This window comes from Montipora capricornis, chromosome 2 (genome assembly GCF_036669925.1).
Source record: "Montipora capricornis isolate CH-2021 chromosome 2, ASM3666992v2, whole genome shotgun sequence".
NCBI classification, from domain to species: Eukaryota; Metazoa; Cnidaria; class Anthozoa; order Scleractinia; family Acroporidae; genus Montipora; species Montipora capricornis.
This window is the reverse complement of record NC_090884.1, coordinates 53,624,775-53,652,274: the sequence shown is the minus strand read 5'-3', so window position 1 is coordinate 53,652,274 and position 27,500 is coordinate 53,624,775. Positions and strand designations below refer to the sequence as shown.

The 27,500-nt window shown below is 39.5% G+C and overlaps 1 protein-coding gene across 2 annotated transcripts in view; it reads left to right on the top strand.

Annotated features, from left to right (window-relative positions):
* Positions 1–27,500, top strand: part of LOC138027547 (E3 ubiquitin-protein ligase rnf213-alpha-like) — a 198,357-nt gene that overhangs the window by 79,289 nt on the left and 91,568 nt on the right. For both annotated transcript variants that reach the window (XM_068875097.1, XM_068875094.1), the window contains exons 13-26: positions 8,770–8,886; positions 9,285–9,504; positions 10,136–10,441; positions 13,641–14,242; positions 14,626–14,785; positions 16,131–16,360; positions 16,516–16,833; positions 18,152–18,984; positions 21,609–21,763; positions 21,860–21,934; positions 22,136–22,242; positions 26,220–26,370; positions 26,507–26,723; positions 26,813–27,071. In XM_068875097.1, coding sequence (XP_068731198.1) covers positions 8,770–8,886; positions 9,285–9,504; positions 10,136–10,441; positions 13,641–14,242; positions 14,626–14,785; positions 16,131–16,360; positions 16,516–16,833; positions 18,152–18,984; positions 21,609–21,763; positions 21,860–21,934; positions 22,136–22,242; positions 26,220–26,370; positions 26,507–26,723; positions 26,813–27,071 — 3,750 coding nt within the window. The remainder of the gene's footprint in view (positions 1–8,769; positions 8,887–9,284; positions 9,505–10,135; positions 10,442–13,640; positions 14,243–14,625; positions 14,786–16,130; positions 16,361–16,515; positions 16,834–18,151; positions 18,985–21,608; positions 21,764–21,859; positions 21,935–22,135; positions 22,243–26,219; positions 26,371–26,506; positions 26,724–26,812; positions 27,072–27,500) is intronic.

Sequence of the window (27,500 nt, the reverse complement as noted above, 5' to 3'; positions counted from 1 at the left end):
TGCATGTCGTCGACATACATCCTTGGCTGCGAACTTATTAGACAATTTGGTAAGTCATTGATATAAATCAAGAACAACAGAGGACCCAAAATTGTTCCTTGAGGTACACCTCAACTAACAATTAGCTTTTCAGATAACAAACCATTAATAAAGCATTTTTGCTGGCGGTTAATTATCTAGATACGATTTAAACCAGTTAAGCGAATGTCCATAAATACCATAGGAACTTAATTTACATAAGAGAATGTCATGATCAACTGTATCAAACGCTTTTTAACGTCTAGAAACACGACAGCACTTACATTTCCTTTATCAATGTTATAAGCCCAACTGTTAGTGACCTCGAGTAAAGCCGTGGCCGTAGAGTGAGGAGATCGAAAACCAGATTGATGTGAGGAAACCATGTTATTTTCAGTGAGGTAAGCATACAGTTGATCATAGATAATCCTTTCAAATACTTTTGCCACTACAGGAATGACAGAAATCGGCCGATAATTATTCATGTCGGCTTTTCGCCCCGTTTGAATAAAGGAATGGCTTTGGAGCACTTCCATTCATCAGGGAAGATTCCACTGACTATTGATAAATTAAAAATTTCACAAAGTGAATGTGAAACCAAATCAGTACATTCCCCTAAGGAGTCTAGCAGGTATCATGTCAAGCCCTGTCGCCTTCGAGGTGCATAATTTAGATAGAAGAAAGCACACCTTATTGATGTTAGTTGGTTGAAGTTCGAGAGGTTTGTCAGAATAGGTTAGGAACTCGCAATAGTGGATATCGCTAATTCTGCACTGTTTGACCATTTACACCAAACGAAGACCCAAAAACTTTAACAATTAATAGGTCCGCAAATTACCAACGATACAACATTACATAGCCATAATACCATAGTTACAATTCCAGAAAATCTTCCGCTTACTGACTCAGGGAAATCTGTTATCAGTAAGGGCTTGAACTTTGTCCCTATTACCAAACGCACCAATGAATTTTCTATTATGCAATATGTTGAAAAATTCCTTTGCCGCGTTCAGTTAATGGTTCATGGTTTTTTTCTACAAAGCTGTTAATAACTTAGTTTTCGTAGACAGTGAAGCTTTACCTGTAACTAGACAATTTGCGAGATCTACTAGGACATCGAGCAGCAGTGCTGTTACTTATATTCCTAACCGATGTAGAACTGTTACCTATCAATGTTCATTTTTCATACGCGCGTGCCGCGCATGGAATGTTCTTCCCGCTGAGCTACGCACAAGGCACATCTCTCTAGCTTCATTTAAAAGTTTATTACTTCAATATTATAAAAAGGCTCTGAACTTGTACGACGTTGACGAGATTAGAACCTGGAGAACAAACTGTCCTAGGTGTAACACAGCGAGGTCTCTCCTATGCCCGCTAACGTGCTGCTTCTAGAAATTTGGACTTCCGCTTTGTTTCCTCTCAAGTTTCATGCTTACATATTAGTAGCTTTAGTTATTAAGTATTTTTATATAAATAATTAACGAGGGATCCACTGTAATTGGCTATGCTGTAGTGGTCTCCCCGCCTAATAATTTTTTTTTTTTTTTTTTCTCCTTGTATTATTTTTTCTATTTTTACCTATATACTTATATTGTATTCCAGTTAGGCGAAGCTAAATAAATAAATAAATAAAGGCCTTTTTCCATGACAAAGAGGATGATTCTGACACTTCGGACAAAGATATTTCAAGTTCAAGTTCGCAAATCTAAATGGGCTCCCCCAGAGGGACAATTTGTCTCTTTAGATTTTTTCATCAAAAAATGCCGTCACAACATTCAAAAACTTAAATTCAACCGTAACACTAAATTTTCCAACCTTTCCTTGGAAGAGTGGGCGGCGCCTAGAAATCTTAGTAAACGCAATGACATAATTGTCAAATTGGCCGACAAAGGCGACACGGTCGTTGTTTGGCGGTCCGACCATTACCAAAATGTTGTCTCAACACTGTCCAGGGGAAAGGGGTGTTTCAAGAATTTTTGGCGAGGATTGTGCGAGTTGCAAAAAGGCATCTGGTTAATGTCAGACGTTGTCATTTATTGTCAAGTAGTTTTCGTGAATAGTCCAGAAAGAGGGCGATAGCTGGGAAATTCTTGCTGTTACCTTGGCTTGACGCAAGATAGGAAACATATGAATTTTCCAGATTTCGGTAGAAACAAATAGGAATTGTTAGTTTAGGTCTTTAAAAATGACATATGAATACAGCCTGGCCACAATAGTCACGGGTAGGAGAGTTTTTTTTTTTTTATTCAGACATAAAGGTTAAGTGCGATTAGTCACACAGTTCACTGAGAAAAGCAAGTATGGTGTACAATAGGAAAACATCGGCGGAAGAACGAGCACTCAATAGATTTCTGTACATGGAAAGGAGGTTTTCTCTGCGAGAAATTGCAGCAAAAGTCGACCGATCTGCAGCAACAGTAATGCGACTGTTAAAAGATTGTAACACTCGTTCAACGCATTCGCGAACTCAGGGAAATGTCACCTACGAAAGAAGAGGAAGGCCAACAAACTCGCTTGTCATCCAGAGAAGAGAGACTCCTTATAAGGGCTCTACTCAAACTGAGGCGTACAGAAGGTAACTTTACCGCCAAGCGACTCATGATTGAGGCAAACATCTCTGAAAATAATGTGTCAGTTCGCACTGTGAGAAGATTCTTAAAATAATTAATAGCAAAGGGTACTTTTATGTCCAGGCCCGGAAAAAAGGGCTGCTTACTAACAATGACAACAGCTTTCGCGTGGCATTTGCTAAAAAGGTGACAAGGAGTTATGGACTCATAAAATTGCTTTCTACTTGGACGGAGTTGCTTTTGCGCACAAGACCAACCTGCTTGATCAAGCACGAGCTCCGACTGGAAGGATCTACCGAAAAATATCTGAAGGTCTCAAGCAATATTGCACAGCGAAACTGAGTAAAGTTGGATCTGGAGGAAAGGTAGTGAAGTTTTAATGGCGATTTTATACAATGTGGGAGTTATTTTATGCCACGAATATGAACATATGACGGGAATCATCAAAGAAAGAAAATACAAGACTCTTCATTCAAGACAATGACCCAAGCCAGAATTCAGAAGTCGCAAAGGCTGCTTTGCAAGAAGTGAGCGCACAATTGCTGAAGATACCGCCACGCAGTCCTGATCTAAATCCAATAGAGAACATGTTTAAATCAGTCAGTGATGACTTGCATGACAGCGCTATCAAGGAACAATTAGAGCGAGAGAGTTTCACGCAATTCAAAGAAAGAGTGAAAAGTACAACTGTCTGCCCCTCCAAAAGAAGAAGCATATCGTGCCCAGGCAAGACTTGTGGACTCCAGCGAAAGTCATTAAGAAAAATAACCGCGGCGGATTCAGCGCCAACCCAAGCAAATTTGCTAGTAGCGGGATTACTAAATGTACTGTAGATGACATTCAACGGGTTTAGTAAAAAGGTCTTGCCACAATTGGCACTACCATAGATTAGAATATTTCGGTACTTGCCGCGACCTTACTCAAGTAGCTCGCGCACAGCACTCTGAAAACTCCCACCTGTTAAATTATTGCGTGCGAGAGTATCCTCTGCAACTTCCAACTACTCTTCATTGCAGTTAGCGATACATGGACCTTCTAGAGCTTTTTGTAGTATGTCCATCCTTGTCATTTGTTTCCTTTTCAATTTTTCCTCTGCTTCCTCCATTTCCCATCCTACTTGTATGGCCTCGTCAACAACTTTACTTCCTCTGTTAGCGATGAATTGCGCTAAATCTTCCTTTCCCTCTCTCATTTGTCGAGAGGCTAGAGCAAGAAGGTCTAGCCTGGACTTTATTCCTTTTGCTACGACTGGCTTTGACACATCGAAAATACTGAGTCGAGGTGCCTTCCGTTTTCTGGTGTTCTTTGCTTTTCTCTTCGTTCTACTGCGTTCCGTTGTTGTCACACTGGCCTCTTGTGTTCGAGGTGGGGCACTAATGACCAAATCTGGATGATTCACGGACTGAACATACTCGGGATCCTCTTTTGTCGTGTATCTCCAGGCGCTATAATAATTCGAGTGAACAGACGAAAAATTCACTTGAATAGAATGGTTGTCATCGAGATAATTTCGAGATAATGCGAGAGCTTTGTGGTAATGCGTCCCCCCTGAAGAATGCTGCTCTTGACTACAAACCCACTGTACAATATCAGCTAACCCGCTCCTTGTCTCATTGAATGCTTCCACTACCGTTCTAGCAAAACAGTCTCTGGTTCGACATATTTCCAGGTTGGCTTGACTGTAAGTAATTAAATACACGCTACGCACTTCGCGATGCAAAAGCCTCTCTCGAGATCCGACAACAAGCTCTTCTGAACAACCATCATCCTGCAAGTGTTCACTTCCCTGGTCACTTTCCTCCTCTGATATGGCTTCAATACTCTCCTCATAACAGTTATAGTCTCCTTCAGAAGTTGCCATTATCAAAACAAAAATTTACGGAAGTTATAATCCCCTTCGCACATTAACATAACAACAGCAACTAGACATAATACCCACGCGTTGTCCTAGCAATAAATTTCTCTGTCTCACTTTAATCATTTGCGCATGCTCAAAAGAATTCCCGCCACTTCAGACAATCTTCGACAAAAACCTTGAAACACTTTGAAAATTCTTGCACCATTTTCGTCCCCATCCCTTTTTCAAGGTTGGTGTAGCCAGTCAAACAGTAAAATGTTGTCTCAACACTGTCCAGGGGAAAGGGGTGTTTCAAGGATTTTTGGCGAGGACTTTAGCTATGCCAATCTTTTTGTATGATATGTTCAACATCAATTATGTTTTTTTAATCAGTGTAACAGCCCCAAACGTGAACTCTACGGCTGTGCATTGACGACTTAATCCAGCAGAGAAGAACTCGATCAATTTATAACCTCCGTCAATTCCTTTCATTCGGCTCTTAAACATACCTGGGAAATTTCGGAAACTTCATTGGCTTCCCTAGATATCAAAGTTTCTATCAGTGGCAACGGGTTATGTCCTAGTGTGCACTACAAACCTATACAGATGTTTGTTGTATTCATCGTTACATCCATCACATGTCAAGAACTCCATTCCTTATTCTCTATTTCTTAGACTTTGACGTCTATGTAGTGATGACTCCGATTTTCCAACAAATCAGAGGAGATGTGCCAGGTCTTCAAAACATGTGGCTATCCTGTCTTTGTGGTCAAAGTGGGCCATCATCGCGCCCAACAATTCGATCGACAGTCAGCACTACAAACGTCACAAAAGGATACGAATGACAGAATTCCATTCACCTTCAAAAGTATCACTCTTAATAACTTTAAATTACTCCAAAATGATCCCGAGAGTGGTAGAATCTCTTCGGAACCTTCACTAATTTCATTCAAACGCGAGTTTCAATCCAGTTTGACATATCATGATATCTCTGGTCCACACTGGTGGCTTAGCCGCAGTTATTCAAGTCAAGCATCGGGGGGATGTAAACTTAAAGCTGAGTGTTTTTAATTTGCTTAGAGCTGCTTTTTTCTCTGTATTGCAATTGTTGGCATGGCTTTAGAAGCTCTGATAAGGTTACACGATGCCTGGAGAACCTATGTCTAGAACAGAAACGAAAGGACTGAGCGAAAGGGAATAACAACGACAAAACAGAATATACAGCTCATACTTACATGTAGCACACAAATTCTTTCCTTGGGCACTAAACCGTTTGTTATTTTACGCATACGTTATTTAAAGTGGATGCGTATTTTAAAAGGTGGTTTAATCGGTTCTTGTTTTGTTCAGGAATGGAAATCGAATTTTTATTGTCAACTGGTATTAATCTGTACTCTTTTGGACATAAAGAAAGCGGAGTTGATTTGTTTGCTTGTTTTCCTCTAAAATGCGAGCGAACAAGTGGTTTTTTAATCCGTTTGCCCAACTGGTTTTCGTGAGGATTCCTAAACTTCGAGCCAGGATTCGAGCTAGGATGCGAGTCAGGATTCCAGCCAGGATTTGAGCTAAGATGAGCTTTCTCCGCTATTTATTCTCGAATTTCTTGGTTAGGTTAGGTCTTGAATCGGTTAGGTTAGGTCTATTTAGGTTGGTTCTAGTCTAGTTAGGTCTAGTTAGGATTTAGGGCAGGTCTCGGTTAGGTTAGGTTAGGTCTCGGTTAGGTCTCGAATCCTGGCTCGGATCCTAGCTCGGATCCTGGCTCGACTCCTGGCTCGGTTCCTGGCTTTGTTCTTAGTTTTTCTCGGTTTTCGTTGTGCCTCGACAGTGACAAGAAAATTTTGCCCTTATGTTATAAACACGTATTCGCAATGAGTTCTCGTAAAATTAGGGGCAAATCTCACTAGCTTGTGTTGTCAGAAGTTTGTTTAAAGCACCCAAACGTTATTTAAGTGTTGGAGCAGATCGCGTTTGAAGTTCGTCCTTTCTTGGTTGCATTGCCGTAGTTTGCCGATTCTTGTACCGAGCCAACCTGGCGTGTTTCAATGAAATACATCAAAATGTGAATGATCTTGTTTTCAGAGATAAAGTGGAATAAAGTACATCAGTAAAACTCTTCTTTGACCTTGAACTGACAAAGTTGTTTTTATGGCTTCTAATTTTAGCATGATTACTATTCGCTGGCTATTAAAATGGCTTTTTTTCCTTCTCCATTCGCTCGCTGACGGTATGTTTGTTTTCTTTTAAAACTCATTCCGTTCAAGAAAAAAATATTGCCAAACTGGTGAATTACAAAGTAAATTTCACTGGAAAAACCGATGTCGGAATCATCGCTTCCTGATTCATGCGATATCGGTTTTTAGCGTAAAGTTTACCGTGGAATTCACTAGTTAGGCAATGAAATTTTCTATAGAAGAAAGCAAAGAAAATGATTTAATTATTAAAGCAGCAACCGGAAACATCGGACAATTCGAAACCTTTTATTTTCACAAACCCTACAGGCAGTAAGAATAAATAACCAGGGAGCTCTGCTTTTAGGCTTGGCTAAATCTATATATTATATAAATGACGTCAAAAGTGCGTTTGAAGCCAGACACTGAGTGTGAGGTGATGATGTAGCGGTCCAATTTTCCTTACATTTTTTTTCAAATCGAGCAATTTGAAATCACTTTTCTGGAAGATTTTGGCCCGAACAAACAAGTAGGCTCAAGTTTTCAGTAATGTTCAGTAGCTTTTGCTCCTTAACAAGAATTGTTTTTCCGGTTGATCCAGTTTTTAACACCTCTCGCGTAATTCGGAAAAAAAAATCCTTAAAATAAAGGCTATGCAGCAGGAAAACAAGCGCGATGACCGCATCTTTTTTCTACATTTTTAAAATGTCCTGTGCAAGTTTGACAGAAATCTGGATAGTACGTCATTTTCAAGGGAATTACCTTAACACTAGCAAAATATCTGGATCTATTCGAGCTGTTAAGATCACCGATCATTTCACATGTATCTCCGCAAATGTCATTTAGTACATAACCTGTAGGTTATGCAATAAATTATGCATTGACGAGACAGGTAGACGACTAGGCGACCGATTCCGCGAAGACCTTCACAATGTTGAGAAGAATGACAAGGATGCATCTAAGCCAGTCGCTCGTCATTTTATTCTGCCTAACCACTCCAAACAACACATGGCTATCTGCGGCCTTTCCCTACATCGAGGTACGACGTAAAACCGCAAGAATCTGGAACAAAAATTCATCTTCCAAATCGAGACCCTTAATCCCCATGGCATTAAAATGCCCCTAACTCCAAAATATTTGTTTCGCTAAAATGAATCTTTGCACCTGTTCGAAACGCATTGCGGCCATTTTTTCATTTTTCTAACAAATCCTGCCATTTTATAGGCTTCGAAAGTTGCAAAAATCCAAGCATCTTTTGTTCACGACCGAGTCAGAAGGGGAGTGGGTCTATTCCTGATGTGACGTCAAAACCTGATTTACAATGCATTAACTCTTTGTAAAAATGCATGCAAAGTAGATTGTGACGTCAAATCAGGAATAGACCCACTCCCCTTCTGGCTCGGTCGTGAACAAAGATGCTTGGATTTTCGCAACTTTCGAAGCCTATAAAATGGCAGGATTTGTTAGAAAAAGGAAAAAATGATCGCAATGCGTCTCTAACAGGAGTAAAGATTCATTTAAGCGAAAAAATATTTTGGGGTGAGGGGCACTTTAACAAACGCTTTTCATTTAACTGATGTATTCCTATTTTTCACGTTGCCATGTTACTCCCAATAGCATATAGCTCCTACTCCACTATAAAATCTACACGCAACCCACAATTCCTTGATTCGCTCTGACAAAGGGCTAATGTTCGAAACGTCAGCTTTTAGAATCCCTGTACGGTGGTCAATTTACATTATCAACTCCATTGATAAAACCAAATGTTTGTATACTACTTCCACAACCGACGCAGCATCACAGTTTCTTTAGAAACTATCCCCTTCATTCATTTATTTGCTTTCTTGCCTGACGATTGCTTAGCCTCCATCCAGAATATATATAGCCAAATGAACTGTCCAATATAGTGCAACCAACAAAGTCAGGAAAGAAGCATTTTTTATTTGAAGAATGCCCTTGTATCGACAGCGACCTACAACTGTAGTGCGACCTTTAACGGATTTGGAAGTCAAAGAAAGGCCTTAACAACATGAAATCGGTGATAAGTGATCTTGTAAGGCACGCGATTTTAATAAATGGATAACTTGTTGTCGTTGTCGTACTTGTAATCAGATTAGAAAGTTAGTAATCACATTAAAAAAAGAACACTACCAAATATATTTCATTGTCCTTCTAGATGAAAAAAACCCGCGTTGTGGAAATGTTTTGTGAACTTAAGCTGGATCAGTACGATGGAGCCATCGTGGAATCCATTTCCAAACTTGCCTTTGAAGCAGTGGAAGAGATAATCAATGTGAGTTTAACGTTCCTTTGAGTTGGCTTTAGCATGGGTTCGCTAAACTCAAGGATTGTACATCACGCCTGATAAATCCTAATTTATATCGCTCAGGCAAAAGGTTTTTGTGTTTTTTTTTCCGTGCTTTCCCAAGCTGTTTTTCAACGTCTCAAAAAGAGCGAGCGGGAAATTGCCTGAGAATTGAACTAATTTAAGCTGCTTCTGAATTTTGATGAATGTAATGCAGTCAAAGGACTGGTTCACACCTGTGGGTAACCATAAGCGTAAGGAACCATTGTCTATTAGAAGAAAGCTCAAGAAAAAAACTATGGAAAAACAAAATGTTTACTTTTCCTGAATAGGCTTTTAACGTTTTCGGCATAGACTACTTATTTTACCAGGTCTCTTCTTTGTAGTCACGACAGGGGGAAGACGCTGAACATGCCTTTAGAACACTTCAAGGCTCAATCCTTAAAGATGACAAAAGAGCTGAAAAGTATGGTGAACTTCTGTCCATGTTGCTTACAAAGTCATGGCCAAAAAGGACCGGGAAAGCAAATATATCAAGCTTGGACCCTGTTACTGTGGAATTTCTTCTTTCTTGGAATCCGATGACTGGTTACCTCAAATTTTTTGGTAATAAACTTGAATTTTAAAACTGAATTTTACCGAAATCACCAATATATCTTTGGGTATTAGGCCGATTTTGTTATACAAAAGGCATTAGCCAGCTGCGCTATATGTGTGGAAAACCATTGACTAATGCGAAATGTGCGTGGAAACAGGAAAGCATTGTGTTCGATGCCAATTTTTCATTAAATGGAAAGGAAAATGAACTTTATTTAAGTGTCTAGTCGGTCTAGCGCTGCAGCACTAATTGGGGACTCTGTAAACTGAAATTAACAATTGAGGTTTTTGAGGAGAGGGGAAACCTCTCGGTGGAGAATAGAGAACCAAGAAACTCAACCCACATATGACGCCGAATCTGGGAATTGAACCCGGGCCACATTGGTGGGAGGCGAGTGCTCTCACTGCTGTACCATCCCTGCATCCTCCAAAACTCGTCTAGTATATTGTTGGAGAACACCAACACTGGTGTTACACGGTTGTACAATGTGCTACATTGAATTGTAGTTTTCGGAATAATGCTCTACCACCCCACTTGGAAAGCTCATTTTATTGAGGTATTTCCTATTGTAGCCCAAATTATATCGCTGAAATAAATGACACTTTGTCATAATGATTTTGTGAACAAACTATTAAACAGGAGATGAATCTGGAAGAGGAAACATTTTAACAAGTGAAGGCCAAGAAACGCTGTCTATGGCAAAATCTTTGCTGAGAGCCCTTGTGGAAAGAATCTGTCACGCTTCAATAACTGTTGCAACATTAAAACTTTTACAGCAGTACAAGGATAGATTTGCACAAGTTCTTCACGCAGATACTTCCAACATTGAAGAAGCTGAAGAGACTGAGAAAAGCCTAAATCTGCGAATTGAAGAATTGCTTGAATTTCAAGGTTTAAAGGAAAAATTGATGTCCTTCGTGTATATGTGTGACTTGATTTCACCAGGTGAGAATGAAACACAAAGAAAGAAACACTCACACATACACGTACCGCAAAAAAAAAAACAAAAGCAAAATAACCAACCAACCAAACAAACAAATAAACGAACTGACTGACTAGCTAACGACTACGAGAAAACTGAACTAACCAACTTGTTAATATATAGATTCAGCCAAACCAGCCAAGCTTACTGCCTGTAGGGTTAATGAAAACAAAAGGTTTTCGAATTGTCCGCGTTTTGTGTGTTTTCGGTTACTGCAAGTCATTTTCTTTGCTTTCTTCTATATGAAAATTCATTGCCTAACTAGTGAATCCCACGGTAAATTTCACGCGAAAAACCGATATCGCATGAATGACGAAGCGATGAGTGCGATATCGGTTTTACGAGTGAAATTTACTTTGGAAGTTACCAGTTTGCCAGTGAATTTTTCTTGAATCGCATGAGTTTTAAAAGAAAACAGGCACACCCTCAGCGAGCGAAAGGTAAACGAAAAAAGCCATTTTGGAGTCAACCGTCAATAGCCAGCGAATAGGAATCGCGCTAAAATTAGAAATCGTCAGGAAATTTTGTCAGTTCAAGGTCAAAATACCCATCCGTAAAAACAACAAACGGTTTAGTGCCCAAGGAAAGAATTTGACACTTTTCCACCAAGTTTGAGCTATTACTGGTATTCTGTTTTGTCGCTGTCGTTCTCTTTCTCTCTCCTTCGTTTCAGTTCTAGTCATAGGTGCTCCAGGCATCACGTAACCGTATCAGAGCTTCTAATTCTAAAGATATGCCAATAAATGCAACATAGAGAAAAAAAGCACCTCTAAACAAATTAAAAATAAACACTCAGCTTTAAGTTTATATCCCTCCGATGCTTGACTTGAAACACTGCGTAGCCACCAGTGTGGACCACAGCTATAATGATATGTCAAACTGGATTGAAACCAGCAAAAGACGCAGAAAGAAAACTTTTCCAAACCGTTTTCCACCTGAACACAAAAAGTGTTGACTGTTAAGAGCTATAGTTGACGTAGTATGGCTGTGTAGCCGCGTCGAGCCACAGAAAGCCCTGTGAAAAATGTTTGTGTTTGTGCTTAGGTGAGTTAACCTAACCTAACGTAACCTAACGTAACCTTTCCTTGTACTTGTACATGTTCATTGCCGTGACTTTAACATCTTCAGTTCCCACGGCCTGCTCCCGTCTGACCTTGTAGCTCAGTCAGTAGAGCGGCGGAGATCTAACCCGAAGGTCGTGGGTTCAATTCCCACGCTGGTCAGAGTTTTTCTCTGTCCTTGTGTGGGCCCATTTCCATCGGTAGGGCTAACGCTCACATGGTTCATATGGGATTGAAATCTAGCACTTCACATTACACTCTATTCAGTTAACTCTGTTAAACATATAAGTGCTACACGGCCAACGTTTGTACAAATGTAACCTTTCCTTGTAACCTGGGTTGAGCTTGCGATCTAATCGAAAACCAGCACCTGGTTAGCGGTCAACTTTAAAAAATACAGCTGGCCTCAGTGAGCTCTAAACTTGAGCCCGTGATATGGTCACGTGACACTGGTCAGCGGATACCTCGTTATGACAGGTGTCAAAAGGCCTCATTCACGACAGCCGCCATGTTGGTTTTCAAATTGTCATGCAAATTAGCCATGTGTTATGCTGGGGGGTCGAACATTGGAAGAAAGGCAAATTGCGGAAGATCGGTTTGTCGAAATATTGAAATAACATTGCTAAAAGTACATTTTAGAATTTAGAATTAAGTACCTTTTAATAATTTTATATCTTTGATTGCCTTTGACATTTTGACTTTCTACTTCGTTATCTGCTCATTTTTCACTAAAAAAACATTGAAGTAACTTGTGTTCGTTATAATCTCTCGAACTTCTGTTGTTTGCCCCCTCAGAAGTGTGTAGCTAATCTGCATGATAATAGCAAATCCAACATGGCGGCCATAAGGAATAATTGAATAAGTGAATAAGGACTATTGACCATAACATGGATGCTCAATATCAAAGATGTATGCTGCAAACTAGCGTGATACATTGGCATACATGAATGGGCGGATGTACGGACGTAAGGACGGTCGATGTCGTCATAGCTATAAAACCAAAATTTCTCTCATCGATGCGCTACCATATTTTGTTACTTAGGGTGCCAAAGGCACGCGCGGAGCTCCGCTATTACCATTGTTGCAATTGGGAATAGTGTGAGTTCCCATAGGCTTTATCAGGCGTGTCGACTTCCCACCTTTTTAAAGTCGGCCATGTTTGTTTAGTGAGAGTACAGTTCTGGTTTGCTCACAGATATTTTCTCACATAACAGCTGGAATTGACTCTGAGGATCCACACTTGTTGAATTGCACAGAACGCACTGAACCGATTGAATCGAATAGGCAGATGTAGCCAAAGTTTCGAGTTCCAACGTGCAATCTCAAGTTGTGGGAACTTATTCAGATTTAAGACTGTTAATGTTATCTCGGAGCTGTGGTTGATAAATATGCATGTCCCGGCAACTAGACAACAGCAGCACAACTGAAACCGCACAATTTATTTTAAACTGATATTACTTAATTGGTATATTAATAGGACTACATGCTGTCCAATTTGGAAATAATTGGATGAGAAAAATTCTGAGCACAGCCAAAATTGGACGAGGTCATAGGCCGAGTCCAATTTGGCAGTCCGAGGAATTTTTTGAATCCCATTATTTCCAAATTGGACAAGCATGTAGTCCTGTTACCTATTAATTATATAGCTAGTCAGTTGTAATTGGGCATTGCTCAGTCAATCTGTTATCCTTAAAGAAAGGCAAACCAAAATGTTGTGAATTACCTCTCACTGTAAAACTTGAACCATTTACAGACTTCAAAAAAGTTGGTAAAATCTCTGTTAAATGTCCACATTTTCTTTGTAAATTACAATCTCTGTAATTTTGCACATTTACAGAGATTTTGTAACTCCATAAAAAGTCAGTAAATTTTACCACATTTTCTTCCTTACTATGACATAAAATAAATCTCAATAAAACCTATGGAAATTGAAGGAAAAATTTACAGAACCATTTAGCCGGGCCCTTCTGGTCCTGCGATCATTAGTAATAGTAGGTGTGTTATCTGCTTGGTAATAGAACGGTTTAAGTATAATACCTTGAAACCACAACTTTATTTCTATTCTACTGACAGTTATTCGTTTTCTTCGGTTTCTCTCTAGTCAACGTCACTACCCTTAAGAGAAAAGTACGGGAAGATATCTCCTTGTGTGAAATCCGCCAGTTGTGCCAACGCAAAAATGAAAGCAGCGTTGTAGTCACCTTTTTTGAACTGCCAATAGTCATTCGAGAAGTATTGGCTCCACTTCACACAGTGCAGCAAAATGCAACTTTCCTGGGCCTCTGGGAACAGAGAGGAAAGAGAGCTCAGACTGCGAGGAAAAACCACGAGGCACAGGAAAAGAACCTCAGCATCTCCAAGGTAGTGAAATGCGTATGGAAACCAGCTTTTAAAGCTTGGAATAAAGTCGCTGTCAGGACTTTCGACGGCTCATTAAGCCTTAGAGGTGTAGACAGATTTTTTGACATCTACAAGGATAGAAAGGAAGATCTTTTACGGGAGTTGCTTTGCATTTTGAACCTTTGGAACTCTCAAAAACACCGTAACGATCAACTGAAGAGAATAGCTAAGAAGCGGGCGGCACAGATGCACCAATATCAGCAATTTCATAGGTACATCAATGCAGCAGAAACAATTTGGGAATTCAAGGAAGCAATGGGACTTAGTGGAGACTTCAAAGTTATCGAGGATTTGCACAACCAAGTAAGGAAGGGTAATAGAAGTCAATTGAAAAAACGATGGATGAATTGTTCACTGTCAGCTCTAGTAATCTGGCGTTAAACAGCCTCCTGTTTTTAATTTATTTGTTAAATCCCCTGCCTGAGAGCCTCGACATCTTTCTCTATTTTTAAACTTTTTTTATCATCGAGACTATTTTAATGCCTCGTTCTGATCCTTTGAACCTTGTCCTATTTCACTGTTCTCCACATCTTTCATCTTTTTTCATCGAGGCCATTTTAATTTCCGATCCCCTACTAAATTATTTTTGTCCTCTGTATTTCAACCATAATAAATGCATGGATTTGTATCTGGCCGGGAACAACCGGTGGAACTATTCAATTTGCTCTTTGGTAATATTATTAAAGCTGTCAACTGAATTCAAGATGAAGCCTCTACACTCCATTGGAAACAAGTTTTCGGAAACTGGTCAAGCACTTGCATGTTTGGATGAGGATAAATTACAATGCTTGAAGAAGGTGACGGAGAGTAAGCAGCTGCTAGTCTGGCTTCGCACAACTATCAAATGTAAGCATAGCTAATATTCAGTCAAGTCAACGTTGACCTAGTTTCCTGAGAAAGAAAATAGGACAAAGTGGTCACAATTGTCATCTTGGGTAGCTCATTTTTTTGGAGTAGGAAGTTTTCTTATCTTATTGTAAGAAATGTTTAAGCAAATGCGAACAGAAACGTAGTGCATCAAATCAAAAAATCAATCAAAACTTTATTTCATCACAGAGTCCATTTCACTAAGAAATGCTCTCCCACGGAGCCGTGCTTTACGACTACGATTACTAATAGAAATAGTAGAAATAACAGACTACAATTAAAAATCTAATTTGCCGAAATGCCAAAAATGTAATTTACGTACAACTTTAATTTACTTTAAAAGTATTACAGCATAACCTATTCCATTGTCGGATGTGACATTATAACGATTAATTAATTAATAAGATTAATTAACTAATGCAAGAAAATTATTCAAAGTAGTGGCCTGCGTAACGTCGCTAGGCAGACTGTTCCAAGTAATGACTCTCTTGTAACAGAAACTCTTTTTAAGGTGATTCCTGAGAAAAAAAAGTAGTCGATCGATATTCTTGAAACTTTCACGGAATGTTCCCTACTAATCCTCGTTTTGAGATTTACAATAAAAAAGATAAGTCACCGTGCTTGCTTAAGAGATATATTGGGCCAATCTTACCCCATTGATGCCTGCACTGATACTAATCACGCCCGTTATTTCATCGGCTCAGGGTACATTTTGCCGTAGATAAACGAGAGGGCTTTTAAAGTAACACTTGAAAAAACACCTGATAGGTGGAAAGTCTGGAGCATATGGAACACTTTGCTATATAGTTTATGGAAAAATCCCTCAACTTAAAACGATGTTAACTCAAAACGTTTCTGAAGTCGTTGTTTTCAAGATCATAATTCACATCCCTGGGTAAGGGGCTTTGTGTCAGTTTTTAGCTGTATCTTCTTTTCCCTTCCGATAATTTTTTTTTTTTAGTTGTTTAAAAAGGATCATTTGTACACCAAAATTATGCAATATAAAGTATAGGTCACCGTGCCCGTACCGGTCTATCTCGATTATCGTAGATCAAAACAACAAAATTCGCCATGTTCTTGGAACGCGCGTGCTTATTGGCAAAGAATTATTGGTCCTTCACAACTTCTCTCACCTGTTTTGAGAACTGTTTCGGCGTGTATGATCGACTTACGCCATATTTACAATGTTGCAAATTTGACAAAACGTATGCGCAGTACAGGATGTGCAGTGCAATACTGAGGAATCACCTTAAGAGCCTCTGAGTTCGGTGCATAACTTCAGATCGATTAACTAGCCCATTGTTGGTTGCTCATCTTTCCGCAGCAACACAAGAGCTAAAAGTTCTTGTCGACCTGGCTTTGATCTCCTCTGGTGAAAGCGACATGGAAACTGATCGCATATCTAATCTCCATACGAGCTGCTTGGGGTTTGCTCCTCTAATTTTTGACCTTAAAGAAACTGAGGAACACAAAGTAAACTTTGATCAGTTGATAGAAGCATGCGAACCAGTGTGGAATGCCGTCAAGGCTGATGAAAGATTGCCTCAGAAATTGGTGAGAAAAAGGTTTTTCTATTGTAATGAAATGAAAAGATCATGATAATTTACTGTTCTTTTTTAGTTCAGTGTTCCGATGGGTGAGAGCGAACTGAGATACCCTGTTCAATGAAACCAATCAAGTGATTTGATTGTGTGATTTGCCTTTGTTAGTTTGACACTAGCCGGCATTTGCAATGGCTTAAGACAGTCAAAGAATCGCATGGATCAGTTGCCATGACTTCATTAGTTCAAGCCCAGATGATCAACTCTAGCGGGGTGTACGTTGTCGGTAAGTTTCTTCAACAAGACTCCCATGAAGAAGATCGATTATCTTTGGATCAAGTGGTACGTTTGACTGTACCACCGAAAGAAGGAGGTTTACATGACAAAATATATTCACTTGACGAACTGAAAGATTTGCAAAGTAAACTGATGTTGGTTGCTGGAAGGGCTGAAAAGGGGAAAGATGACGTGGACACTTTCGTAAAGGTTTGTTAACCGCTGTATTTATGAAAAAAATGCCTCCATCAGATCGCACTTTAGTTACTACTGGGCACGGAGAACAATCCTGCATTTCCATTTTAAGAACTCTCGTGGAATGATTCTTCCTGATCTTGTAGCGTAGTGTCTAGAACCTTTTACTGTTGTGGTAGGGACCACTCTCACGGTTGTAGTCTTCTTGGGAAATTTAAGCGGTTGGTATCATAATGGATCTCTTTATTCCAAAAATTCCAATGGATCTTCATAACCTGCATCTTTATCTATGTGGGGCTCGGGTCCTTTGTTTTATTTATTTATTTTTAACCATTCGTATGAGGAGACAAACTTCCGAGTTAGGATTTCGAGTTGGATTTCAAGTGGGATTTTCGAGTTAGGATTTCGAGTTGTTTTTTTCGAGGTGATTACTAACAATCCACCTGCAACGAATCGGCTAGTTTGTCCGTAAACCGTCTCGTAGATTTCCAGTGCAATGCAGTCAACAAAAGAATGTAGGGGTGGGGTAAGTGTTTTGCCTTTTTATTCTGCGCACTCTCGGACAAAATTGTTGAAACATGTTACAATTTGTTGCCCCCCCCCCCCCCCCCCACAATGTTGTTTTGGCAAATGTGCTCAGAAACTCGCGTTGAGACAACATTGTGAGGGGAGAGTGAGCCGTGAAAGCTTCAGATCTCTATAGTCGTGTACTGTTCAAACGAATTTTGTCACAGACTTCATGTATAAAGCATACATGAATTAGGGCAACACATTCTTACATGACGTCATTTCCCTTTGCTACTAACATGCTCCTCGTGTCAAAAGCTCCTGGGAAAGGGATTGTTACTCTGGATCTGGGATCAGAATTGTCAATTCTGATGGTATTAGAAAAGTTACTTATGTTGGGCCTGAGATAATTTCGTTACATTGACTTCTATATTTATGTATTATATATTTCTATATTTCTATATTTTGCACTTCCACCCGGCCCTGGATATATCATGTGCTTCTGAAAACAAAATTATAACCAGTTAACATTTCTGGGATCACATGAAGGTTTTGTCTGGTGTATAATTCTCTTGAGATCAAACATTATTTACGAAATATTTAATGGTTAAAACCCCGTCCGTTTTAACACGCAAATGAAAAGACACTTGAAAGTTAATGAATAATTCATATTTAAAAGCATTCATTCAAGTGTCAGCTATTGTTTCCAGTCAAGAATACAGTTACGAGTGCAGGACTAGGATAGATTAAACAAAATTGCCGTTACTCCATTGCTTTATTTCTTTGAATTTGATGAAGACATAATAATTTTCCCTTCACTTTGCAGAATCTTGAAGGCATCATGAGACTGGCAAAGGCATTCATGAACCTTGTAAAATCTGGTTTTGTTCATCGAATGCACTGGTGCCAAGAATTCCATTGCAGTAAAGATCAACGCGTGGGCGAAACAATCGCCCAGGAGCTGGCACGTGTGAGTACAGATATGGAAGACTGTTACTCCATCTGGAAGAAGAATGTCAGCAATGCTCGGCAAGTATATCGAGAGTTGAACTTTTTTACAACACAGCAGCTTATGCTCCTTCGGAAAGAACTCGCAACGGCATGCAATAGCAGTCAACTTCATGTTGAAAACTATCAAGTTTTTACTTTACTGGAAAGCGTTCGCCCAAGTTTGGATTCGGCACATTTGAAGGCAGCTATTCAGCGCGCCTTTAAAGACTTGTTAGAGCAAGGCAAATGTACTAGCACCCTTCCATCTTTTACACTGACCCCTCGAGAAGACAACCATGACTCGAATTCACGGGAGCTGTCGTGTCAAAACAACAATTACATTGAAAGGATGCCTTCTACTGTGGGAAAAACGTCTCAGGCACAGTCTGTATCTGCGAAGAAACCAAAGCCAAAAAGTATTTCAAAAATCCGGCGTTTTATCAGTGCTGCTGAAGATGAGGGATACTCGGAACAGGTCGCTCTGTGTGCTCTTGCAAGTCTGGGTGTCGATGCAGAGGAAGATAACTTGTTGCTATGGTGCCTAGAAGAATCCGCTGACGCTGACCTAGAATCTCTTTATGATGAGGCTATAAAAAATCCAGTTATTGCCCTAGAAATCAACTTCGAAGAGACCGCTGTTTACCAAGAGAATCAAGTTGATGGTAACAGGTATATGGGACGGTGCAATAATTAATTTCAAAACCCCTCCCCCCTCACATAATAATATCATTAAGGCTAACTCCTTCCCCCCCACTCCTCCATCTAGAGAAAAGTCTCCTTCCATTGATTCTCTCATACCTACAATCTTGGACAAAGTTGTTGAGAAAACTCTGCTTTTGGACTAAAATCTGATCACTGTTGCTAGACGAAACAAAGCGTGTCGAAGCTGGGCTTATCAACATTGGTTGTAGGGGGAGGGGGATGGCTAATAATGTGCGATATTGAGGACGTATAACCCCTGTTTTTAATATTCTCAACCCTTTTTGTTCAAGACTTTAGTTTATTTGTGGGATTTCTTCCTCCGGTACAAACATCACTTCAAAATTAATGTTTCAGCGAAGCTTAATTAATCATAGTGTTTGTATTTACCACACTTTAAATTTGTATTGCTATTAGTATATGTGATAGGACTACATGCTGTCCAATTTGGAAATAATTGAGTTAACTGAATAGAGAGTAATGTGAAGTACTAGATTTCTATCCCATATCAACCATGTGAGCGTTAGCCCTACCGATGGAAATGGGCCCACACAAGGACACAGAAAAACTCTGACCAGGGTGGGAATTGAACCCACGACCTTCGGGTTAGATCTCCGCCGCTCTACCGACTGAGCTACAAGGTCAGACGGGAGCTGGCCGTGGGAACTGTAGATGTTAAAGTCATGGCAATGAACATGTACAAGTACAAGGAAAGATTACGTTTATACAAACGTTGGCCGTGTAGCACTTATATTTTAAACAGAGTTAACTGAATAGAGGATAAAGTGAACTCTGTTTAAAATATAAGTGCTACACGGCCAACGTTCGTATAAACGTAATCTTTCCTTGGAAATAATTGGATGCGAAGAATTCTGAGGACAACCAAAATTGGACGAGGCCGTAGGCTGAGTCTAATTTGGTAGTACGAGGAATGTTTTGAATCCAATTGTTTCCAAATTGGACAAGCAGGTAGTCCTGTTACCTATTAATTATATAGCTAGACAGTTGTAATTGGGCAGTCAAGATATTATACTTAAAGAAAGGCAGACTAAATTACCTGAACTCCAGAGGAATTCTTTGTCTGCTTCGCTTAAAGCACGAGAGAAATTTTTTTTTCGCTTTCCGTTATCTTGCGCTCGCTTCAAGTTGTTGCCTTAAATTTGCAAATTCACGATCCCGCAAAACACTGTAGTTTCTGACACAGTTTTTTAAATGACGGTCCAACGAGCACTGCACGACAGCCAAACTTTCTGGTTCGTATACGTGACCGTATTTTTTTCCTATTTCAGCGAAAAAATGGCAGAGAACTCCATCTAGGTCATGACGAGGGATATCTTCCAACTTTCTCGCTTCGTTACGCTGCACCTTCCACTCTGAAAACATTTAGCCAAGTTTTTGTACTCTTGGAGGTGTTTTAGTTTTGGTTTTTGCCTCTCAGGTTGGCAAGCTCTTTTTCTGGCAACGTAGGAAATCTGTCATTTGTGGTGATATCGCTGAAAAAGTCCTGAGAAATGGAAAATTTTGGTAAATCTCCGTGGCTAAACTCCGCCATTGCCAACTACTACAAACAGAGACAACAGCTCTGTCGCTATGCTGTGCGCTGATTGGCTAGTTTCTATTGCCTGTTTTGTTTTGTGGGATTTGATTGGCTTAGACAAACTGTCCTATATTTTCTAAATTGGACAGTTTACCTGTTTTTAAGGAAAACCCTATCTGAAACTATCCAAATTGATCCTTAATTGGACAGAATTAAAGAATAATAGCTATGCTGACAGTTACACATTCAATACCAGCTATATAATCAAAATTTCAACAGTTGGGTTTTTCATTCTTCTAAATTATGATGCCATTTGGCTAACATTAGCATCTTTCTTTTTCATCGAATAACACTATAGTGCTACTTTTGCAACTTTTAACTAAAGTTTCCTGTTTTATTAAATCCTGGTGCAAATATAGTAGCACTGCTTTAACATATATAACAGAAGCATTCCTGTCAAACTGCATGAGAGATAAGCAAAAAAGCAGTTCATAGATCAGGACACCTTAGAGTTGATAAATTTGTCAGTATTATTCCAATATTAATGTTAGTATTTATATGTGAACTCTAATAACTCTTCCACTACTTTTCCAGTTTGCAGAAGGGAATGACACCCTGAGAACATGAAAAAAAATTTTCTGAGCAGGGTAGACAAGCAACAAGCTCAACCAACAGATGGCGTCTATTTCAAAAGTCGATACCGGGTTACGCTTTTGGGAGAAGAATGCATTCTCACTACGCTAATCATGCACCCCACATGACTAAGCTAGTTTCGCTTTTTGCATGTGTCATTTATCCATAGACTTTCTATAATGAGAGATTGTTTTTCCTGTTTTGGTGGTGAGTGAAACACGTAGCAGGGCTGGTGCTGTGGAGAAAGCATTTGCCTCCCATCATTGTGGCCTTGTTTCGATTCCAGGTCTTTGCATCACATGTGGGTTGAGTTTATTGGTTTTCTATCCAGTACTACGATTTTCCCTTCGTCAGGTTTGATAACACCGAATTTCGAGTCTAATCGTCTTGACGTCTTGAGGTTTGTTGTCACATTTCTTTGTAGTGGAAGTGTTGACGAGTCAGTTGGTGGATCATTTGCACTCCCTCAGAGTTTCTCGGAACAAGAAGGAAACAGGGACGAAGACAACGAGGAAGTGATCAGCGAGTATCTTACTCTTTCTCAGCTGGGACTCATTCTAAGAGAGCTAGCAACGAAAGGTATGGTTGGATCGCAAATTAGACGTAACTGACACTTTTACTGTATAAATGGAAAAAAAACCCACCCTTATAATTGCTGTTTTTTCAAACTTTTAGATAAAGGGTCAAAGCCTCTTACATTTCCAGCTTTCCTGAAACGTGGGAGACCTAACCTTATGCTTGTTCCAAAAGGTAAGACCCAACCTTTAAATAAAGTAAAGCATGTTTAAATAGGATGCAATTTGCTGGTCGATGCCACATTGCTATGCGTTTTTGAGAAAATTAAAGGGCATTTTATGTTTTGATGGGTTTTTTCAAAAGAATTTTGGTTAGAGAAAGGGTAGACCTGAATAAATTTGAAAGAATCAATTTTCTTTCGTTTCATTTTTGTAGTGGACGTGTTTGCCACCGTACTTGCATTGTATATGCACGACAAAGATCAGCTCTTACCAAGCCAAGAAGAGGTTCTTATTTGTTCTCCTGAAACAACTACAGAGGAGGTAACTTTTGATACAACACAATGCGTTCTATTCTTTTCTTTTCTTGCCTATCCTGATAAAACATGTGGATGGCTTTCCTTTTCTGCCGTATCGTGGTAATCGACAGTGGACTTGTTAGTGAACATTGTCGTCGTCATTGGCAGGAAGTTGTGTGAGTTGGAACCCGCGTTTTTTGACGGGAATTCGCGTGGCCAGTGCACTGCGTTACTTCGTTTTAGTAAAACAAGCAAAAAAAAAAAAAATGAAGTCAACCAAAAATAACCAGAAATGTCTCAATATGTCGTACAATGTTAACAAGGAAAGAAGAGAAAGAGAGAGAGAAAACCAGTAAGCAAGAGACGAGTAAGCAATGCTCAACGTGAAAAAGAGCGACTGGGAGCACTAGAAAACAGTCGAAATATCAGTGAGAGAGACAAAGAAAGAGACGTAATGAAGAGACGAGCAAACGAAAAAGGGCTAGCACGAGTTCAAGAAAACAGGCTGAATAATGGTAACGAAAAGGGCAAGAAAGAGCGCGGGAAAATAGACCAATTATAGTCATGAACAGGCTGGATTAGTCGCATAGTAAAAATATCTGAAAACAAAAACATATATATATATTTGAATGCGGAATTTGCTTACCAATGGTGATGCCACTTGGAAGAAGGTTCCAAAGGATACTACACGCTTACACTCGAAAATTTGTAATATGTGTGAAAGGAGCAAACAGCGAACTTATTCGATGGTGAAGACACTTTAATGACGTTTCGCCCTTCGGGCTTCTTCAGATCAGTGTGACAGGATTAAAAATACTTGGAATAAAAATTGTCAATGACTTAAGTCTTAAATAGGCTAAAAAAATTTGACTGCAATCAAAGTAACAATAAAAATTAACGTGTAAAAAATATTAACGTGTGAAAAAATATAGGCACTGGGTCTCTAAGGTATTACGTAATGAAACGAAGAACAAGATGATGATGTCGCAACAAAATCCCAAATCAAAGCCCTTGAACAAATGCGCTTTCGAGCTCACAATTCTTCGTAACAGGTTCCGAAAGGGAAGGCCTTTGACTGGTTAATAACAATAAACCTAATTAACAGCCCCTGAACTCCAGCATAGTGTGCTCTAATCTCAGCCCTGTAACAAGATCCCTGATTAGGCCTTTGAACGATTGATGCACTGAAAGATCTAAAAAATCAAAAGCTAAAAAACCTTTTATACAAGTCAAAAGGAAAACACTTGTGGGTGGTAAGACCCAGGTGTTAATTACATCTAATTCTAGTCCTAGAGTTGAACTCTGATCTTTTATTCAACCCTTAAGGTTGAAGGGTGCAAAGTTGTGCACTCCAAAAAGCTTCTCTTGTAAGCAAGCGGTCGTCGAGGCTATTGTGATCGCTATAATTGCAAATTTGTTCGATGATAACGAACCCGAAATCAGACAAAACATGAGTTTCTTTGTTGAAGTGTATCACAGCTTAACAAGTGTTCTTCTTTGTACTCATGGCTGACGTGTGGTTCCGAAATCTGACTTTTAACTCGTTGGTTGTAGAACCAATATACTGGACATTACATTTGTTGCAAGTGATCAAATAGATAACGTTCTTAGATTCACAATGGAGTCGTTGTCTGATAGGATAGCTTATGCCCGTTCTATCACTTTATTTGCTACAGCTCTGTTTCGTATGGCCAAAAGCGGCCACACTAATCTTTTTGTAGGATATGTTGAACACCAATTTTTTAATCAGTACAACGGCCCCAAACCTGAACTCTACGGCCGCTACATCGACGACTGCATCGGCGCTATTTCATCCAGCAGAGAAGAACTCGATCAATTTATAACCTCCGTCAACTCTTTTCATCCGGCTCTTAAATATACCTGGGAAATTTCGGAAACTTCATTGGCTTTTCTAGATATCAAAGTTTCTATTAGAGGCAACGCGCTATGCACTAGTGTGCACTACAAACCTACTGATTCACACAGTTATTTGTTGTATTCATCGTCACATCCATCACATGTCAAGAACTCCATCCCTTATTCTCAATTTCTTAGACTTCGACGTCTATATAGTGATGACTCCGATTTTTCCAGCAAATCAGAGGAGATGTGCCAGTTCTTCGAAAAACGTGGCTATCCTGTCTCTGTGGTCAAAGCGGGCCATCATCGCGCCCAACAATTTGATCGACAGTCATCACTACAAACCCCACAAAAAGATAAGAATGACAGAATTCCATTCACCCTCACTTTCCATCCTCATAATCACGCAGTCAAAAGCATCATTCTTAGTAATTTTAAATTATTCCAAAATGATCCCGAGACTGGTAGAATCTTTTCGCAACCTCCACTTATTTCATTCCTTCGTTTCACATGTACCTCCGCAAATGTCATTTATTGCATAACCTGTACGTTATGCAATAAATTATACATTGGTGAGACAGGTAGACGACTAGGTGACCGATTCCGCAAACACCTTCGCGATGTTGAGAAGAATGACAAGGATGCATCCAAGCCAGTCGCTCGCCATTTTAATCTGCCTAACCACTCCAAAAAACACATGGCTATCTGCGGCCTTTCCCTACATCTAGGTACGACGGAAAGCCGCAAGAATCTGGAACAAAAATTCATCTTTCAAATCGGCACCCTTAATCCTCACGGTATTAACGAACGCTTTTCATTTAACTAATATATTCCTATTTTTCACGTTGCCATGTTACCACCAATAGCGTAGCTCCTACTCTACTATAAAAACTACACGTAACCCATATTCCCTCGATTCGCTCTGACGAAGGGCTAACGCTCGAAACGTAAGCTTTTAGAATCTCTGTACGGTGGCCAATTTACATTATCAACTCCGTTGATAAAACCAAAGTTTTGTATACTACTTCCCCACCACCGACGCAGCACCACAGTTTCTTTAGAAACTACCCCTTCATTTAAAGGTGAATAAACTAACTTTAAACGTCAAAAAAACAAAATACATGTTGATAGGGAGTCGCCCCAAACTTGTTCTAGTCTCTAATAATTTGCACTTAAGGTTGATAACATACCAATAGAAAGGGTGACCGTTTATATGTCCCTTAGAGTCTCGATTGATGAAGATCTCACATGGAAAGCACATATTGAAGAAATCTCAAAGAAGATATCAGCAGGTTTATCGGTTCTAAAGCGTTAAGTCCAACTATTCCGTTTGAAACCAGGCAAATCGTGTACAAAGCACTTATCTTGCCCTATTTTGATTTTTCCAGTTGTGTATGGGCATATATAGGATAGGATTAACGGGAAAACTCCAGAATAGAGCTGCTAGAATAGTGACCCTCTCAAATTATGAAACACGATCTAAAGAGCTATTGGATGATCTGGGTTGGGAAGTACTGGTAGATAGGAGGATGAAAAAACTCGCTACTCTGATGTATAAAAAAACTCATGATATCTCCCCGCCGTGGTTAAGAAATATCTTTCAGAATGTTTCTGACGTCCACTCTTATGACTTAAGAAACTCATCTATCAACTTGTATATTCCTAAACTTAAGTTAGAGACAGAAAAACATACCCTTGATTACAGAGGTTCGGTCCTCTGGAATAAAATCCCTGTGGAGGCAAGAGAACAGGAAAGCCTAGTTCTTTTTAAATCTTTTCTCAAAGATATTCTAAGTGAAATGAAGTAAAACCTAAGTGAATTATATAACTTTTAGTAAAATCGTATAATTTGTATTGTGTAAATTCTAGGAGCTTGTGTAAATAATATTTAGTATATTGTAAATCCTTAATCAAAATTCATTGTACTGCTTCCATTACTGTATTTTAAGATCACTAGTTAATATAATTTTAGATATTGTTGTAACTTATGTAATAGTGTTCTTAATTTCTACGGCTCACTGAAGGACCACTTGAAGTGAAAGTAACCCCGCAATGAAATAAAGATTGTAGTAGTGGTAGTGGTAGTAGTAGTATTGCGTCCCAGTTATAAAGACTCCTACTTTTCTATCTTCCTTTCTGTAGATTGAGCTCTTGTGGAGACGAGCCACTGGAGACTTAGAAGGTCGATTCTACTGCCTTGTTAACGCCGACCAATTAGATTTCTCTGTCAGCAAACAGGCTGTGGACTTGCTTGATGAAGTGACAAAGGGGCTTGCTGGCAACATTGGAGAGCGTAAGTAGACAGCCAATGTGCGGATTTGAGTCTAGAGTTCACATTGTTAATTTGGGGAGTGCTATGTCAGAACGCTTCTGTCATTGTTCGGCATCATTGCCCTCCAGTTGAATGATTTTTTTGTCTGTTTTTGTAGACTACGGATTGGTGGTAATTTGTAGCAGTGAAAATGAAGATCGTGCAAATATTGTAGCAGCCTTGGATCAGCATCGTGTCGCTGCTCCCCTATGTCCTTCAGCAGCGGTCATTCAAAGCTACCTTAAAAGGCAGTTCCAAATCCCTCCACCTCAGTATAAACACATTAACAACAGCAAAATCACTTGGAATTCAGCTGGTTTCTTAGATCCAGAAAAGTATGTTTATTTATTTGAGTAAAAGATGCTAGGTTAATGTTCTTTCCTGTTACATCGGTTCTTATTTGCTTGTTTACACTTATCCATAGGCTCTGTGTCCGAGTTGTGTCATCTGATCGAGGAGGCTTGGGGAAAACTCTTTTCGTTCGTCGCTTGACAGAACAGTTACCAAACCTTGTGAATAACGAATTAGTCTTATCTCACAGCCCCAGTACATCATTGCATGTCACGGTACCTCTACATGGCAATTCAACTGACTCTTCCATGCTTGTAGATTCACTTCTACCCCACGAAGTCAGAGCAAATGTTCCACTTTCTCGTGTAATCCATCTAGATGTATCTCCTTCGGTAAGGAAATTTGATATAGCTTTCAGTTCTTCGGTTCTTTCCAGGACATATCCAGCACAATTTCGAATTAGAATGAACAAGTCCCTTGCCAACATGAAAACAAGTTGAATTTAGCATAGAACGTCGACTAGTCAGGGGGAGAAACTTGGTATAGCTGTTTTTGGCATTTTTGTAATTTCTTCAAACTATCAAACGGCCTTTAGACTTGGTGCACCGTGATAATGTTTTCAATGTTTTTATGTATTATTATACATTTGCTAAACTTGATTGAACATAGAAGAACCCGGCTTCACAAATTACACCACAGTATTTCCAGAACAGTCATAAGGTCTTTTAATTAATTAATTAGAAGTGTTTTGCATGCTGCACTCTACTATGAATGGGGAGCTCTTCAATGTCAGTTTCTTAATCTTCTTTGGCGTAAACAGA